This window comes from Lottia gigantea, assembly GCF_000327385.1.
Source record: "Lottia gigantea unplaced genomic scaffold LOTGIsca_20, whole genome shotgun sequence".
Lineage (NCBI taxonomy): Eukaryota > Metazoa > Mollusca > Gastropoda > Lottiidae > Lottia > Lottia gigantea.
In genome coordinates this window covers 1,914,273-1,930,968 of record NW_008708401.1, presented here as the reverse complement: position 1 = coordinate 1,930,968, position 16,696 = coordinate 1,914,273, and the positions used below count along the sequence as shown (strand labels likewise).

General features: G+C 31.4%; 1 protein-coding gene across 1 annotated transcript in view; it reads right to left on the bottom strand.

The window, feature by feature from the left end:
• LOTGIDRAFT_115157 (hypothetical protein) overlaps nucleotides 1-15,823 on the bottom strand; it is a gene marked incomplete at both ends in the record, with an annotated part of 30,211 nt that extends 14,388 nt beyond the window's left edge. Inside the window, 4 exons of the mRNA XM_009053729.1 lie at nucleotides 954-995; nucleotides 5,341-5,425; nucleotides 15,146-15,227; nucleotides 15,787-15,823. Of these exons, the coding sequence (XP_009051977.1) occupies nucleotides 954-995; nucleotides 5,341-5,425; nucleotides 15,146-15,227; nucleotides 15,787-15,823 (246 nt within the window). The remainder of the gene's footprint in view (nucleotides 1-953; nucleotides 996-5,340; nucleotides 5,426-15,145; nucleotides 15,228-15,786) is intronic.
• Nucleotides 15,824-16,696: the final 873 nt, after the last annotated feature.

Genomic DNA, 16,696 nt, shown 5'->3' with positions numbered 1-16,696 from the left:
TTGAGACTTATATCCCAATTCAGACTTATATATCCATATTCAGACTTATACATCCCAATTCAGACTTATATATACCAATTCAGACTAAAATATCCCAATTCAGCCTTATATATACCAATTCATACTAAAATATCCCAATGTAGACTTATATATCCCAATTCAGACTAGAATCGGATTTGAAATCTTTGACAAAACATGAAAATTTCTTTGTGTTTGAAAATGGAATGTTAAGTCAGAAACCATTATGAAAAATGTAATTAAATCAGCCTAAAACTTGTACAGATGTCCAATTGATTTCAAATTCATCTCAATTCTATTTTGATAAAAGCTGTGACATCATTAACCCTTTAACACTTGAATACCAAAACGTGACAAAGCATAAATATCTTATACAAACAAACCAGGGGAACATATAGGGTTAACCCCTGTCTTTACATCCCCTGATACATACTAGGTACATCAAAGCTTGGTCAAAAACTACCTAACGATCTTGTAACAAAAGAATGTGTTTATTTTTCTCAAAATATGAGTGACACACCTACTAGCTTAAATATTTCTACAAACTCAATTATGAGTAGAGATTTATGTCTTTCTTAGCAACACCATGCAGTGTGCAGTGAAGGAAAGTTTTAGAGCGATATATAAACTTGTATTTATAATAATTATTTATATAAGTAATTTATTATCAGTAATAAGTCTTCCTAGATCAGCTAACACATGTTACACAATTGATCTACATTTTTTATGCATCAAGCCATTACATCATAGTAATAACAATCCAGTCATTTGAAAAAAGCATTATATATATATCAATTTTAACAAACCTATGAATACCACTAACAAACTCACTGACCTCAAATACATAACAATGAATAGCAAATGCCACATTGATCTGAAGACACTCTTATATAAGACTTACAAAGTTAATAATGGGAAGAAAAGCAATGGCTTACCTTGGGTTGTGCTTTTCGTGGAAAAGCCAATTTAGGATCGACCTGAAATTATAAAAGATTGAACCATTAAAATCATGAATAACCCCTTAAATCCATGAAAAAAAAATTCAATTTGTTTTTAATTTTTTTTAACCAGTTTGGGAGAAAAATTAACATACTACTTAGAACTTTCATCTGATGATAATGTAAATTCTAAAAAAAGAGTAGTATGCCATCAAATTATCTAAAGGGTTCTCTACCTCTAAAAATCAATAAGATGTATCCCTTTAAATAAAACAATGAATATCAAAGAAGCACTTAGGTAATGGCACAGAAATGATCAAGATTTAAACTAATCTAGTTGTTTATTGTCTAATAGTTTTATAAAAATAACCTATGTTATTTCAACAATTGATACTGTCATGGGAAAATGCTGATATTTCTTTAAATGTTTCTTACACTAAATTTTTAATTGCTTCCTTCTTTTATTTATTAGTACAGTATATGGAGAACATTGATTTCTATTTCTGTGAAGTCTTTATTAACTTAATTATCTCAACAAAGAAGAAGAAAGATGGAGATTGCTAAATGATATTGCTCAGCAGCAATCTTTTCAAGGTTGAAAATCGTTTTTTTAAGAAAGCCATAAATAGTCCCTTTCATGGTGGTCAATTAAGATTAAAACCAAATAACCCCTAAAATCGGCGATGATGAACAGAAGGTGATAAAGTATTGTTGATGTGTCAGGATAACCTTGGGATAGGGGATACCAGAAAACTGAACTTTTTGAAGGTAAAGCCCAATACACACGACAGATTTTTGGCCACAAAACATATTTTCATGATAAATTTATGTGACAAAGTGGTATACACAATCTATATTCTGTGCCTGGCTTAAGAGAGAATGTTCCTTAGTTAGTTTTGATAATATTGAAATATAGGCTATACACAAAATCAACTAGGAAGTGTTACTGAGAAAATGCATCAGTCTTAGGAATGGCTACAAATGTGAAATATTCATTGACACCTGCATACAGTACAGGATATGATACAGGTCAATATTGTAAATTGCTCAAACTTCCCTATAGCTATGATTATAATTCAATATTCTATCACATGTAATATGTGCAATGAAGTGAAGTAAGGTCAAATTTAAATTTAAATAATGACAGGTACACAATACATTCTTGATAACCCAGTCTACTAATTGTTTCTTGATGTTTATTACTGTTTAATCAAGACTAGAGGAAGTAGGGTAGTAAAATCTTTTATTATTTAAGGTCTTCAAATTGAATTGTTTGACTTGCTTTGTAATGGTGTCTCCTATCGAAAATGATGTCAGATTATGTAACCTTGGCTTGAGTGAACAAAACAGGTGTTAAGAGATCAGTAATTACACCCAACCCTTCATCTACTCTAGTGTAATGTAGGCTTTAGTGTAATATTACATCAAATTTCACACTCAGGGCTTGAAAGACATGATTTAAATTGATACTTAGATTGTTCATAAATCATTTGATTAGAGGAGTAGTAAAGGTAGAGAAAATCAAGGGTCATTTAAACTACAATGATCTTCAGAAAAGGATTTAAAAAAACTCAAATTGAATATATTAAATCTTATTTTGAGAGTTAAATTCATCTGAAAGCATTTTAAGTGTAGAGTGACAAATGCTTGGGTTCATAGAATTATTTGTTTTCTTATAAACGTGAAAATGGTGTAGTTTATCACATATGCCTTCAATGTGTCTACCTATGGCGAGAATGACAGGCAATTGCTTCAAATTATATTTTGATAAATGTCATGTAGGCTAATTGACGACATCCTTTTTATTTTTACCACAACTTTGAAAAAAATACTGGATGTGAGAGTATTATGATTTGAGCCAAAATTGAAAAAGGTAAAGGTGTATTGGCTTAGTGCTGTACAAGAGCAGAACTTGGAAATATCCAAAGAGAAAGGCATACTTTTGCCTGTCTAGTCTAGAATAGTAGGATGTATAGTTCCATTCTTTTTCCTTTTCTTGACTTGACCTATGGTTCCATTACATAACATTATCAGCTCCAATATTGTTCTTGTCAATAAACAAAGTCAAAGATAGGAAAAGTGTGTCTGCTTAACAGAAGTCATACCCCACCAAATGTTGTTTTCATATCAAATCACTGAAGAGTAGGGACAGGTTTCATCCCTTAAGTCCATGTTTTGTCTAAATAGAATCATCAAAAAGTATTTAGATATGAGTTGACCAGACAATTCTGTTGTCACCCCTAGGGGTCCTTAGTATTAATAGCTTTCATGTGTGTCAGATTCCTCAAGTTAAGTTTTGGTCAAGCCCCTAGGGTGATGTGGAATGTTTGAAGCCCTCAGTGTTAAATCCTCAGAACAGCATGTAGATATTTCACAAAGAAACTGGCTTTATTAACACTTGAGGCTATAGACTGAGATTTTATTCATTCTTAGAAAATATTCAGTGATAAATCCAAATGAAATTTCTAACTTATAGTTATTGCATGATTATTCTGTTCTTGAATTGAGACAAGTACCAGGAAAATGTGTAGAAATGGACTGTAAATTGACCATTAATTCTGAGTTTTTATGAAAATTTAACATTGGTATTGTTTATATATTTCAAGCCTCAAGCATTAAAGAGCAGTTTGACTGAGATGTTATTTCCTAGAAGTAGACATCATGTTACTACAATGCTCGTATAAAGCTTGACAAGACATAAACATTTTAATGCCAAAAATTTATGAAATGGTCAAACTTCTGCTTTGTCATTAGAGCAAATTGATCTTTTTCACTTTCCATTTAGGCCATTTTTGTTTCGCAAAACATAGAGTGTTATTGTTTGAGAGTATCTAATGACAGAAAATAAGTGTATAACAATCAGTGGTATAACAAGATAAAGGTGGCAATATAATATATGTAGGTAATATAAATTATAATATCAAAAGATCTAGAGATATTATACTATGATTTGTGTAATATAATAAAATATATTATGATGATTAGAATATTCTATATAAACATCTGGTACAATCCATTAATTCTATGTCAACACCTTCATTGATTTTAACACTTTAAAACAGCCTAATGTCTTTAGGTGCTTGTTGCTTAAATGTAACAGAACACTAAATTCAATGTTTTTGAAAAGTTTGGGCTAGATTGACTGCATGCTTTTGGTTTTTTCTTTTGATTTATGAGTAAAAATTATATCATTTTCTAATGTTTGTGATCGTTTACAGCTTTTCACCAATACATATTTAATTCATGTCTTTGGTTTTTGTGGTTTTGTAAGTTACTATTTTATATTTTTAAAAGAATGGTTTACAGATTTTTTGATAATTTTAACACAAATGAAGCACGGATTTTATCCTATTAGATCTTTGATTTCTGGGAGGAATTACCAAAAGATTTGCTGTCTTTGGATTTTGAGACCCCTAATTTGAAATTATCTTAATATTAAACAGAAATTTTGTCTACATATAGACTTCATAAACTAATAATAATTTTGAATCCACCTCAGGATTCTGATGCCTGTGCCTGTGCTTCCGAGAGTCAGCGCGGTGTCAGCTTTCACACCCCAATACTTAAAAAATATGCTTAAAACAGTTTCTGAATGAATCACAGTTTCTTCATTGTCATAAATCTAGGTGTCATAAACGCTGACATGACAGAGTTATTGCAAATAAGCATAAAATTAGTCTTTGTCACTTCAATGGTTGTACTAAACAACATAAAAAATATGCAAAATTTTAAAATTTTTAGAATAAATTTGATAATTTCATGACTGATATTTGAAGAAATTTACAAATATAGAATTTTGAGGATAGTTTTTGACTATAATTTTATTTAATCTAAGTTTTCACATGAATTTTTATATAACAATAAGCTTCAGGCAATCATTCTTTATTCTTAGATAACATATAAATAACAGTATTTTTCAAAATAAATTTGTTATATGATAAATTATTTTAGATGTAACTTGTTCTATATAGACAGTATTTCTGATTGCAATTTTTAAAAATGTATATCTCTGAATTAATTATTTAAATGAAATGAAATGAATGGAGTTTTACGTCCTACTTTTCTGCACCATGTGGGAATTAATTATTTAAAGTTATATCTGTAAACTAAAACATACACAAAAGAGAACAAATGTATACATATAACCAAATCTAAATCAAAGGAATAAAAGATAGACAGAAGAAATTGGAAAAGGAATGAATGAACAGTATTAATCTATAAAGCAATATAACCATGCATACTAATATTAGAACAAATAGACAGAGAAAGCTATAAGCAATACTATATCATAACATGCAGAATAAGAATTTTAGCAATGAAAGAGAGAAAAAATGGAGGATAAATAAAGAAAGAATGAATAAAGGAAAGATTATAAACTACCAACCGTTTTTGAATCTATAACATGAGGTCCACTACTTAGAACTTTGTCTACACTAGCCATATCTCTGAACGTAACAAAACCAAATCCCCTGAAATTAATAGACATAATTCTACGTTTAAGACAGTACATTTACTACGTGGCCTTGTTCCTTGACTAAGTTATTGTAGGTTAGATCCATGAGGCTGTCCCTTGGGAAAGGAATGAGTAATTATTCCTGGTTCAATTAAGTTCAAGCCAGATATCATACTCTTGTAGCTGTTAAGTTCCACAAGAACAATTTCTGCTTCTTCCTGATTTGCTTTCGTTTTTTCAAACCAGAAATTTCTGTGAATCAGGCCGATTAATGGAATTGAAAAATGATTATTTGTGCCAATTTGATTGGTCGATATCATTGCACTTTATATGAAAAAAACAATTAGATTTCTAAACATCAAGTTTGAGAATTTTAAGTTGTTTCTGCCAAAAAGCCTGAGATAAACCTCCATTTTTGAAGGTGAAGGATTATACACAAAGCTTTTGCATCATGATCAAAGATGCACAAGAAACTGGGACAGGACGGACACCTCATGGATAATACCCTATTATTACATTCTACATTACTAATAGTTGAGAGGCAATAATACATTTTCTACAATAAGCCATACAATTAAACCCTGTAGATTAACTAAACATCATAAACATGGCTTAATTTACATATTGTGTGTAGTTTAATTTCAGTACCAAAACATGCAAGCTATACATTGATAGTACCTTTTTCGTATAAACTATAAAACACACTCAAATATGTAAAAGCAACCATATTTCTAAGCAGAATTCTAGTTTTTACAACATCCCACAATTCTATGAAGCCCCTACTCTAGTTTGAAGCACTACAATTCTTCCCTCATGTTGCTGCTCCACAGGAGCACTGTTCACATCCAGTGTTGATGTACTGGACCTAAATTTGTTAGTTTGTTTTCATACATAATACATATTCATTTACATATTGGGACCCAGGGTTAAGTTATTGCCCCTATAATCTCTATAGCAACCAATCTGGACTTTCCTGGATTGAAGGTCACTTTAGTCTCTTTAGAACCAAACCAAGTTGAAAATATCACTTCGGTATCCTATTTTGGGGAGTTAACCTTCCTTTCTGAAAGTTCCTTTCCTGATGAGGATTTTATATCAGAAACATGTAAAATGAACTTAAGTCAATAAGTCTCAGCATTCTAAGTGTAACAGCTATCTGTAGTAGTAAGTGCATTGTAATTTATCTGTACATTTTTTAAATTAAGTCCAATTGATTAATTTATTAATGAGCGAGTGAGGTTTATATTTTTTCTAATTACGTTTACACCTTATTACTTCTATCCTGAAAACTAATCTAAATTTCATGTATAAACTTTTTATCCATTTAGCAAACATATCACTGTAAGTCAACCAATACAACCATACCAATAATTTCAATGAAGTTTTTATCGTACAAAATGTCAATTCATTGAAAGAAACCTTGTCCATGACCTAATCTGATTTCTACATTTCCATATTGAAAAATCTCTGTACCATCAACCTATTTCAATTTCAGGGCAGTTTAGACTTGACCATACCATTCAGCACCAATGCAACAAACGAACAGAGTTGTTTAGGTGTCCCTATAATGAACACACTATGATTCATGATAGTAAGACAAATTCGACTTCGTCATATCTGATTTAACCCTAAGAACCTTAGCCAGTGCTTCCATGACAAACCTTCCTTAATCTGATACCAGATGCAAATAATATTATTCATTTGCAACAATTTTCAGTACGGTAATATTTAAGAAAGTGGATTCTATGTTGGAAAAGTCATTATCATGATAGTACTGCGGGAATAGAACACTTTCGATGTTGGCACCAACAACCTAAATAGTCTCTTAATAATTAGATTTATCTGGGGCCAGACAATTTAATTTGAAAAAGTAGAATTGCAATTTAATTCTGTTACAAGACTAACATAAAGCTGACACGAAAGGGAAAAATGTTGGAAATGCACAAAGCTTGGCGTAGTAGATGAGTGAATAGAATTGTAAAGCTCTAGGGATATAAATATTTGATACAGTTTCCAATCTCTACCATATCATACTACACTCCAGATATTACAAACAATTACATAGCAATATAACATAGTTAAAACTGTTAACTTTAATATTCAAATAGCTTTATTACTGCACTGGTATAAATCGCTTTTAGAGTAAAAAAAAAAACTTGGAAGCCAAGGCCAGTGCTTTTAAGACATCACAATGATCAGTGGTATGATGATTAAAACTCAACTGACTAATTATCATAACCAATCATAAAATGTCATCATACAAACTCCATTCCCTGAAACACTTAGTAGTAGTCTCCGATTGGGATTGCCAGCTTAAAAATTCCTGAAGGATGGGTTCAAATGGTAAGGCTCACATCACAAAAGTTTCTGACACCTTTCACAAAATTTCAAAAGTGGACTTCATTCTATAAATCCAACTGACAGTTCAACTTACAAATTTAAAAGGGCGATGACCCAACACAAAGCAAACATTGTCTTGGGCATAGAGGATCTTGGATTCTAATTTTGAACAGCTTCAAAACATCCAAAACCATTCAAACATTGGATTGCCTGCCCTGTACTAGTGTAATAGCAGCTTTAATACAGATATTGATGATGACTATAAACATAACTGACATTATGACAGTATATATTAAGTCTAATAATGAAACAATTCTCAGAAGACCTATACTCTATGATATATGACAGAAAAACTGTTAAAAACACACAATCAACGTTTATGACAATTCAGCACGCTTAACATGCAGTTTCTTTCCTGATTAATAGACTTGAGCAAATTTTATGACATTATACAACTTTATTCTAACTTGTTGAAGAATTAAAAATCGCTTGTCATTTTCAATCATATTGTTAAGATGTGAAATAGAATAGACATTTGGGATTATGGTAAAATCATCACATCTGGCAGAGTCATTTTGCAACATCTTGAATAACTCTGGAAAGAAGTTGACTCATACTTGATCTATCTCAGTGTAAGGGGAAAAAATTGAAGATCAACACAGAGCCAACTCCCGAATATACTGGCTGTGGACTTAAAAATCTATAGTAGGGGATTCAAATCTATTCAATTGTTAACTGGCTGATAAAGTTTTACCAGATGACCGACACTCAAACAGGATGGAAGTACTCTCCATCATTTTACATACTTTTTGTGAATAGTATCGATAATAATCAACAAGGTTTCGTGTATAAGAAAATACTGAGTGGACTATAGCTCTTGCAATCAATGGCTATTTTCTTTTCCAGTTAGATTGATGATTCGTATAATTAAGTTGGACAAAAATCTCCATATTGGGTCGAGATTATCTGAATTGTACGTTATAAATATTCACGTTACATATTATGACTCTGTTACGAACAAATACTTCATCCATTTACATCAACTTGATCAACCTTCTGTCACGAAAACCAACTTCACAGACGTCAAAATAAAACAAAAATTGTCTTCTGTCAGTGAAAAAAATGCTGAGTTTTTGATGAGTGTTGACATTTTGGAATAGAGGACAGTATTGGGTTGATTATCACTGCTTCTATCGCTATCCATACGACATTTGAAATTCATGAGATAGCCGGCATATAAATAGGAATCAGTTTTAATAAGTCTGCTGGGTTCAAGATGTTAGGTGATGACGTACAACACACAGTGTTTACCATTTAATCACAGAAAGTCATAGAAAATTTTATCAAAAAAGGAGGTAAGAATAGTAGGCCTATCTTAATCTTAAAATTTGAAGAGTTCTTAAAAGCAAGACAAAAATACATGAAAGTTTGTGCTTTCTTGCTACCCACATCAATTTTGAAGAATACAATTTTGGAGAGATAGAGAGAAAATATCATCCCATCTTACCCATAGTTTAAATCTAGACCTGGCTGATTAAACATATCTCCACCTTATTTCAAGAATTTGACCCAGAAACAAGATAAATCTCAAATTTTCTACATTTCTTACACTTTCAATAAAACTTTTTACTCCCTGGTAAAAAAACTATTGGCAAGTGAGCAACAGAGGTATTTAAGGTCATTTCAATTTGACCTGATAACCAACTAGTCTGGTACATTAGTGTCTATACACAAAACATTGGTCTTTGCAGAAAACATTTGTCTGGTATGATAGTGACTGTACATCAATGTGTTCTGTTATGGATAATCCCTAAAGCACTCATGATAGATAGTCTCAAAAGCATTGCATACAAAATATCTGCCTTTATTGAGATATTAACCTTGAAAGCAATCTCTGTTTATTATGATCAGATACAATAGTCTACTTGTTATATTGAAGAGACACCAGAACAGTTGATCTGGACTCACAAAATCACTGGTTGTGGAACCAGAGAATATTATGCAAAAGGATTAAATTGCCAAACCAATGTTTGTGTGTTTGTGATGACTTGACAGAACAGATTGTCCACATAACACTGAATTCACACAACAGATTGGTCTAGTACAATAGAGACTATAGACAGATTATCTAGTCTTTTGTCTCATTAGTAAATAGTATTAATTAGTAGGAATGATATGAGAGATAAAATGGAGTAATCATTGTATTAATAAAGGACACCCTCTTTATCTATATCATAATTATCTAGTACTTGAAACAACTTGAAACCTCCACCTTTGACATTATCTTGTTATACAGTATCAAAGGTATAATAGTAAAGGTGTGAAGAAGGGGAGAAGGGGGGAGGGGAGATTGAAAAGTGGGAGAGGGTGTACTGCAACGGAATGGGTCATGAAGCCATGTTTTTTAGATTTGGAGCTAAAAAACTTGTTTTTTTCTTTTCACTTTAGGCTTTCTGAGATATCCCAGGCCTTGAAAGAGATTTGATCTGTTGAAGCCTAATTGTATTGCAGACGACAATCCAAGTTGCTGTTGATTGAAATAGATAGGTTTAATTCAACTTGGCAAAGGACCACACATGTGTTTTATTGCTCTTTTATCTACTTGGCATTGCTATATGACCATTCATTATGAGAAACAAATCCTTCCAAATGATTTCAATACAGCAAACCTTCATTTCATTAGCCTAATAAATATAGCAGAACATCGAACTTCATTTTACTAACAAAACATATTATACCCTTTACTTTCCATGCTTATCTGTTTTTTCAGAAAATAATGCATCTGACAAAAATAAGCCAGACAGACAGCGAAGCAGTCCAACAAGTCACTGCCAATCAAAGTCAGAAATCTACTATTCTGTTCATGAACATTTTAAAAACAACATTGTCAACAGGTTTCCTTGTCATACCCATTGAAACTGTCATGTATTATTGTAACATATTGCAGAATGGCTTTGAAACTTTTATTTAAAGGTAGAAAGTACTAGATGTTAAAAGTATTTAATCCATGCAACACATGTCCATTTTTTGTTTTTTTACCTTAATTCTTAGAGGCTTAAATTCAACCTATTTTTAAGTTTTTTAAATAGGTCATTGATTTCATAATCAATATTTCATTTTTAGGCCTTTAAATCTTGAATATGAATCTTATATTTTGGCTTTCTTATTTATAACCTAAGAAAAAATAAAACGTAAAAGCGATGTGGAGAGAATGCAAAGTTGGCAAATCGAGTTATAAAATGGCACAAGTGTTTCAGTATTGTAAGGATGCCTCAATAGTAATACTCAATATAGCAATATATGGAAAGAGATACTTGGAAACAAATCTGCATTCATTCAAAATCTTAACACTTTTCTTGGCAGTGCTGTTCTTTTAAATCTCTTAAGAATAAAAACACATCTAATTCTGGCATTTTGCTCGGAAATAAATTTGGCATTGGCAGGAACTTTTCCAATTCCTCAAAGAATCATCAATTTGTCTTAAGTCAATATGAGTATCTTTATCTCAGGAATAAAAATCTTCCGAGATTGTTTTATGGTGTTAATTAATTTAACGGAAAGCTTTTGAATGTCTGAGATTTTAAATGATATCAATACAGCTACCATTGCTTACTGCAGTTTTCTCCTAAAAACTAGTCTAGTCTAGAGCAATATAGAGAACCATCAGATGATAAGAACTGATTAATATCATAAAGGGAATAACCATTTCAATTCCCAATTCTAACCAAGAAATTTGATTGTCTTTTAAGAAAATGATGAACATTCAAAGATGTACTTTATTTGAAAAATAACTAGAGAAAGCACTAAATTATGTGCATGTGACTAATACTGGCATTATTCATATCACAGAGTAAAAGGCAAGGTTTTCACAGGAGAATACCACAGTTTTTCCAATGCAATGGCCACAAGTCTCTTGTCATGCAGGATTCAAACCCAAGACGCCTAACTACAGACATCAATTTAACTCATTACTGAATGAACCATCGAACTTGACTTAACTGACATTTGTTTTTAGACACAACTTAAAGATTTCCTGATTAAAAAAAGAATTCTTCTGAGAAATATTGAGAATGAGAGAATCATGTGCTTTTTAAAGTCTAGACAAAATCGAAAATAACATATGAACTTTAAATATTATATATTACCAATTCTCATTCAATTTTCATGTTACACTGAACTCTTCAATAAAAGAAAACAAAAAAATGGCTGAAACCATTGCGCTTCAAGTAATGACTAATAAATCATACGGTTTACCCCTTCTTTTTAAAATAAATTGTGAAAAAGACTGCAGAATTTTATCCTTTTTCCTTATGTTCACAATAATTTGACACTCAAGATTTTGGCAGAGGTCAATGGGTTCAAAATTCATTCACAAACTCCAGCCATGTAATGGCCAAATTAGCCATTATCTGAAGAATTGAACTGACTACTCCAAATCAATAGATATAGGTATTTTGTTTGTTTATGGTCACTTCTTATCTGAGAACAGGTCAATTTCTCCCTGGACAAGACAAGTACTATAGTGACTATACTGTGCTATAATAAGGGTAGTAAAAGTCAATAAACTTAACGGTACATAATAAATAGTATTTTATACTGGTTCACATCATAATTCATACAGGCCTGTCACTAATATTAACATAAAGTAGTAAACAATCGTACCAATTAGGCAGACCAATTTACAAAGGCATTGAACATTATATCATTATTCTGTGAGAACAAAGGCATTAGGCAGACTGGGAAACTAAAATCAATTTCAAAATTGGGTCCATTTCATATCACAAATTATGAATCAAACTATTTTGCTCACACCTGAGAAAACCACTGTCATGAAAACACTAGCCAAGGTTGTCAAATGTATAAAGTATTTAAACAGAAATAGTTATTAATTTAAAACTTTCCAGTTCTATTTCAATGAACCATAACTTGTATTAGCAGAAAAATTATGAAAATTTGTTATGAAAATTATTATTCCACATAATAAACATTAGTTCAGCATATTAACTTTCATGTCTAAATAACTGTATCAATAATTCTAACAGTTCTATGATTTTAAAGAGAAGGTTTTAATTTAAAAAAGGCAATATGTAATGAAGTTTGATATCCTGAGTCCAAAGTTCCGCAAATTTAGACTTTGTTATATAATACTAGTAGGGGTACTCGTAATTGAAGTTTAATCTTTTGCAATTGCAAAATTTCCCTCATTACACTCTGCATGTCATTTTCTGTTTTAAATTTAATCTTACACAACCAGGCATTATCACCACATAGAAGATCAGACTATAGTATATGAAAGCGGTCAATATCAGAAATATTACAGTATTTATTCTAAATAATGTCAACACAAAAACGGTTTTAGATATAATATATAATATTGATGGAAATGGAATAGAAATATCCAATAATATTTTCAAATGTCCTACAATAACACTAATATTAATACAAAAACCTAATATCTCAATATTTGAGTTTATTCCAATACATAAACAGATATAATCAAAATACTATTTATAATGTTTTTATTCCCTTCCTGAACACCTAGTAGCGCTTTACCATTATAATCAGTCCTGCTTTCAGGGAATATATGTACCTAATTTGAAAACATGATAGCACTCTGTGATTAAGTTTTTCAACTTTTCATTTCAGCATACATGTAACACAATTATTTTGATTGGAAATATCAGTTTAGTCTTTCAACATTTGATTTTTTTTACAAAATACCTAACAAGAAGAAAGTTTTTTTCAAAAATGAAGTTTGAATTTTTACATGTTAAAATATCTAGCATTTGTTTCATGAAGTTTAAAAATTTTACACTTTTTCACAACTCCATTAAAGAAAATACGATAATTTTTTATTATGAAATGCTCCAAAGATCTTGAGTAGGAGTTTGACACAGAGAAAAAATCCACTTAGTAGTTAGAGAAAATAAAACCCAACAATTAGCTATCGGCCTATAATTTGGATCAACTTTTATACCTCCTTTATTGAAGATCTTGGTATCTAAGAGAGGCCATTACTGAAGAATTTTATGGGTTAAAAGATATTGTGAACTTAGAAGGGAAAAGTAAAAATGTGTGATTAAACATTGCTAAACAATACTCTTTCTCTTTCCCATTTCAAATCATTTGTCTTCAGTCCTAGTGTAACATTTTGTTTACTTTCGATTTGTTGACATCCACTGATGCATGTCAACAATAGTACAGAGATACAATAGAACAAATTGTGAATATCTAGCTCTGTCCAGACTTGGTTACTATATCATACTTATGGTTGAAATCTCTCTGAAGTTTATTCAATATATATTTGTTCTAATGAATGATATAATGTATTTGTGAAAGAATATTTATATAATTCTATAGTTACACCCTTAGTCCTAACAAATATTTCTTTTCATTCTATTCATATCCTACCACTTAAATACTTGTCCCTATATAATCCTATATTTATTATATTGACGATATGTGCATATTAGATCCTTTCAAGCCCTGTGTCTAACTGCTAGAGCTTTTTAGCTTTGACATTGAAAGGTGTGAGAAAACTTATTTTTTAGGACACATCGATCAAAGTTCAAAAACTAAAATTGACAAAATCATCTTTCACAGCTAATATATTCTTTAATTTAAAAATTCACCTATAACATTACTAGAGAAATTAGGAATATAATACATGAACTTGGAGCTCATAGACAAACTCACTTAACTAAAGCTCAAATTCATCTAAAATCATTCTTTCAACTTAAAAAACTCATGACCATGATAACAAGTTCATAGAAAAAAGGGGTAAAATTTGAATATCAAATTTTGAGTTCATGTCACTTAAACTATATTAGTCCACCATCAAAATCTATCTAAACTTTCTTATATTTTAGATGGTATATCATAGTCTATATGTCATTTTTCTCTGATAAACCTCAAATCAGGGAATCCTCTTAAAATCAGCACCATTCATCACAACAGATTATCCTAATCTCTTAATCTGATTAGACTTATCAATATCTAGCAGGTTCTTAATAGAAACAATATTGCACACACAAAGCCTTCAAGGACCCTTCGATTTAGACTTAGGAAGACACTTATCTAAATACCCTATTAGCAAGTCAATTTCCTTATATACCACACAAAATTAATTTCTTTTGCACACAATTTTTGGTAAAAAAAAATTATCCCTATAATAATTTCCTCATTCAAATCTTTTCAAACTCGGACATAATTTTAATAAATGGGATTTTTTTCTAAACAAGAAATGAATCATACAGTAGTAGAAAGTATAAAACGGTTATTAGATATCATGACCTATATTCAATAACTGACGAGGCAATAACGTCCCGGGCCAATATCAGCAATAACTGGTCAATATCAGTTTTGGTAGACAAATTATACTGGAATTGTCATTTACCTTGATCGTTTTGTGGACGGATCTTTCATAACCATGGTTTCCTTAACTTCCCCGAATGCATCAAAAAATTCCCTCAAACGATCTGAAACATGAAAATCACACAAGGATGAATATTTGAAGTAAGGGATTTAACGGTGTCTTGATACACTGTAAAAACAAAGGGTAGGAATTTGGAACAAATAAACCGTTTGACTCTGGCAAATACTGATGCAATGAGATACACAATGAAATGTTGAGACAGTTGAAGACTGGATGGTGTTTGGTATTATTCTATAGTACTGTATAGTCTCATCAGCATAATTAACAGGCTGACTCCGGAGACTTGCAGACATTCTCATAGTTCGGTACCGTTATATTACACTATATACCATTTAACAGTATATATTCGCCATTTTGAAACAAGCCTCTTGTACTTTTTTAATGAGTTTTAGGCCGTGGGAAGTGTATTTTCTCCATCACTAGACATTAAAGCAGGTCGTCTTGAAGTTGAAAACAGTAAATAGGCCTATAGTATAGTAGAAATAACTGCACGCGGCTCAACTACAACACAGTATACAACAATTATGAATGAAGAATTGAACGTCGATTTGTACAGTTAAACACAGTAAATCCATAGAATAATTATTAATCCGTTGTCTTACCTGCTGTCGTTTGCCAGGACAGCCCTCCGACGAACATTTTCCTGAAAAACACAAAAGAAATTGGCGCGGTTAAGTCAAGCCATTTTGAGTTTCAGTGATGACCTATTTGAAACGGCCCGTGACATAAGGAAAAGATGATGAGAGAAAACGGAGTAGAAAGTAAGATTTTGAGTGTTTTAAGGAACTTACCCGGGATCATTAGGCATATCATCGGAATTACTGTTGGGAGAAGATTGTGACTGTTGATCCATTTTCATGTTTTCTAAACCAACTACTCCTAACTATCTACACAGAAGAGTGAAGCATGCACGTGCCTTACTAGATACTGACTAGCTACCTAATCTGCTATTGGCCCATCGTGGGTGGGCAATTCACACAGTATACAAAGGCGAGAAGACCCGCTGATTGACAGCAGGATACACCATTTTCATTGGTTCATTTTCCGTTTCTAGGCAACCATCAAAGGTTTTCTTTGACGTCATATATCAATTTGACACCTAACCCCGCCTTTGATAAGGTTCAGCACAATAAAAACAAACACGCCCAACTTAAATCTTTTGATAATCGCCGCCAATCATTTCATTTATTAGATGTGAATTCTACGTTCAATACGTCAGTATATCGGTATTTAGCGGTTTACGGATTTTTTTTTCTGTAGCATTTAGTTATAAAATAAAAGGTAATTGTTAAACGAAGAAAGAATAAATGCAGCCATAAAACTTTCGGTGGTTTAATCTAAGTAAAATTTATCTTTCAATAAATGTTATGCAACGTTTGAGACATGTTTTAAACTAAAGAGTGTTTACCATTATTTCAACGGTGATTTTTAACAGTGTGCGCAATGAAGCAGTACGAATATTGTTCACTGAAGAATGCCGATGACATGAGATCTATTCATACCCCCATTTCT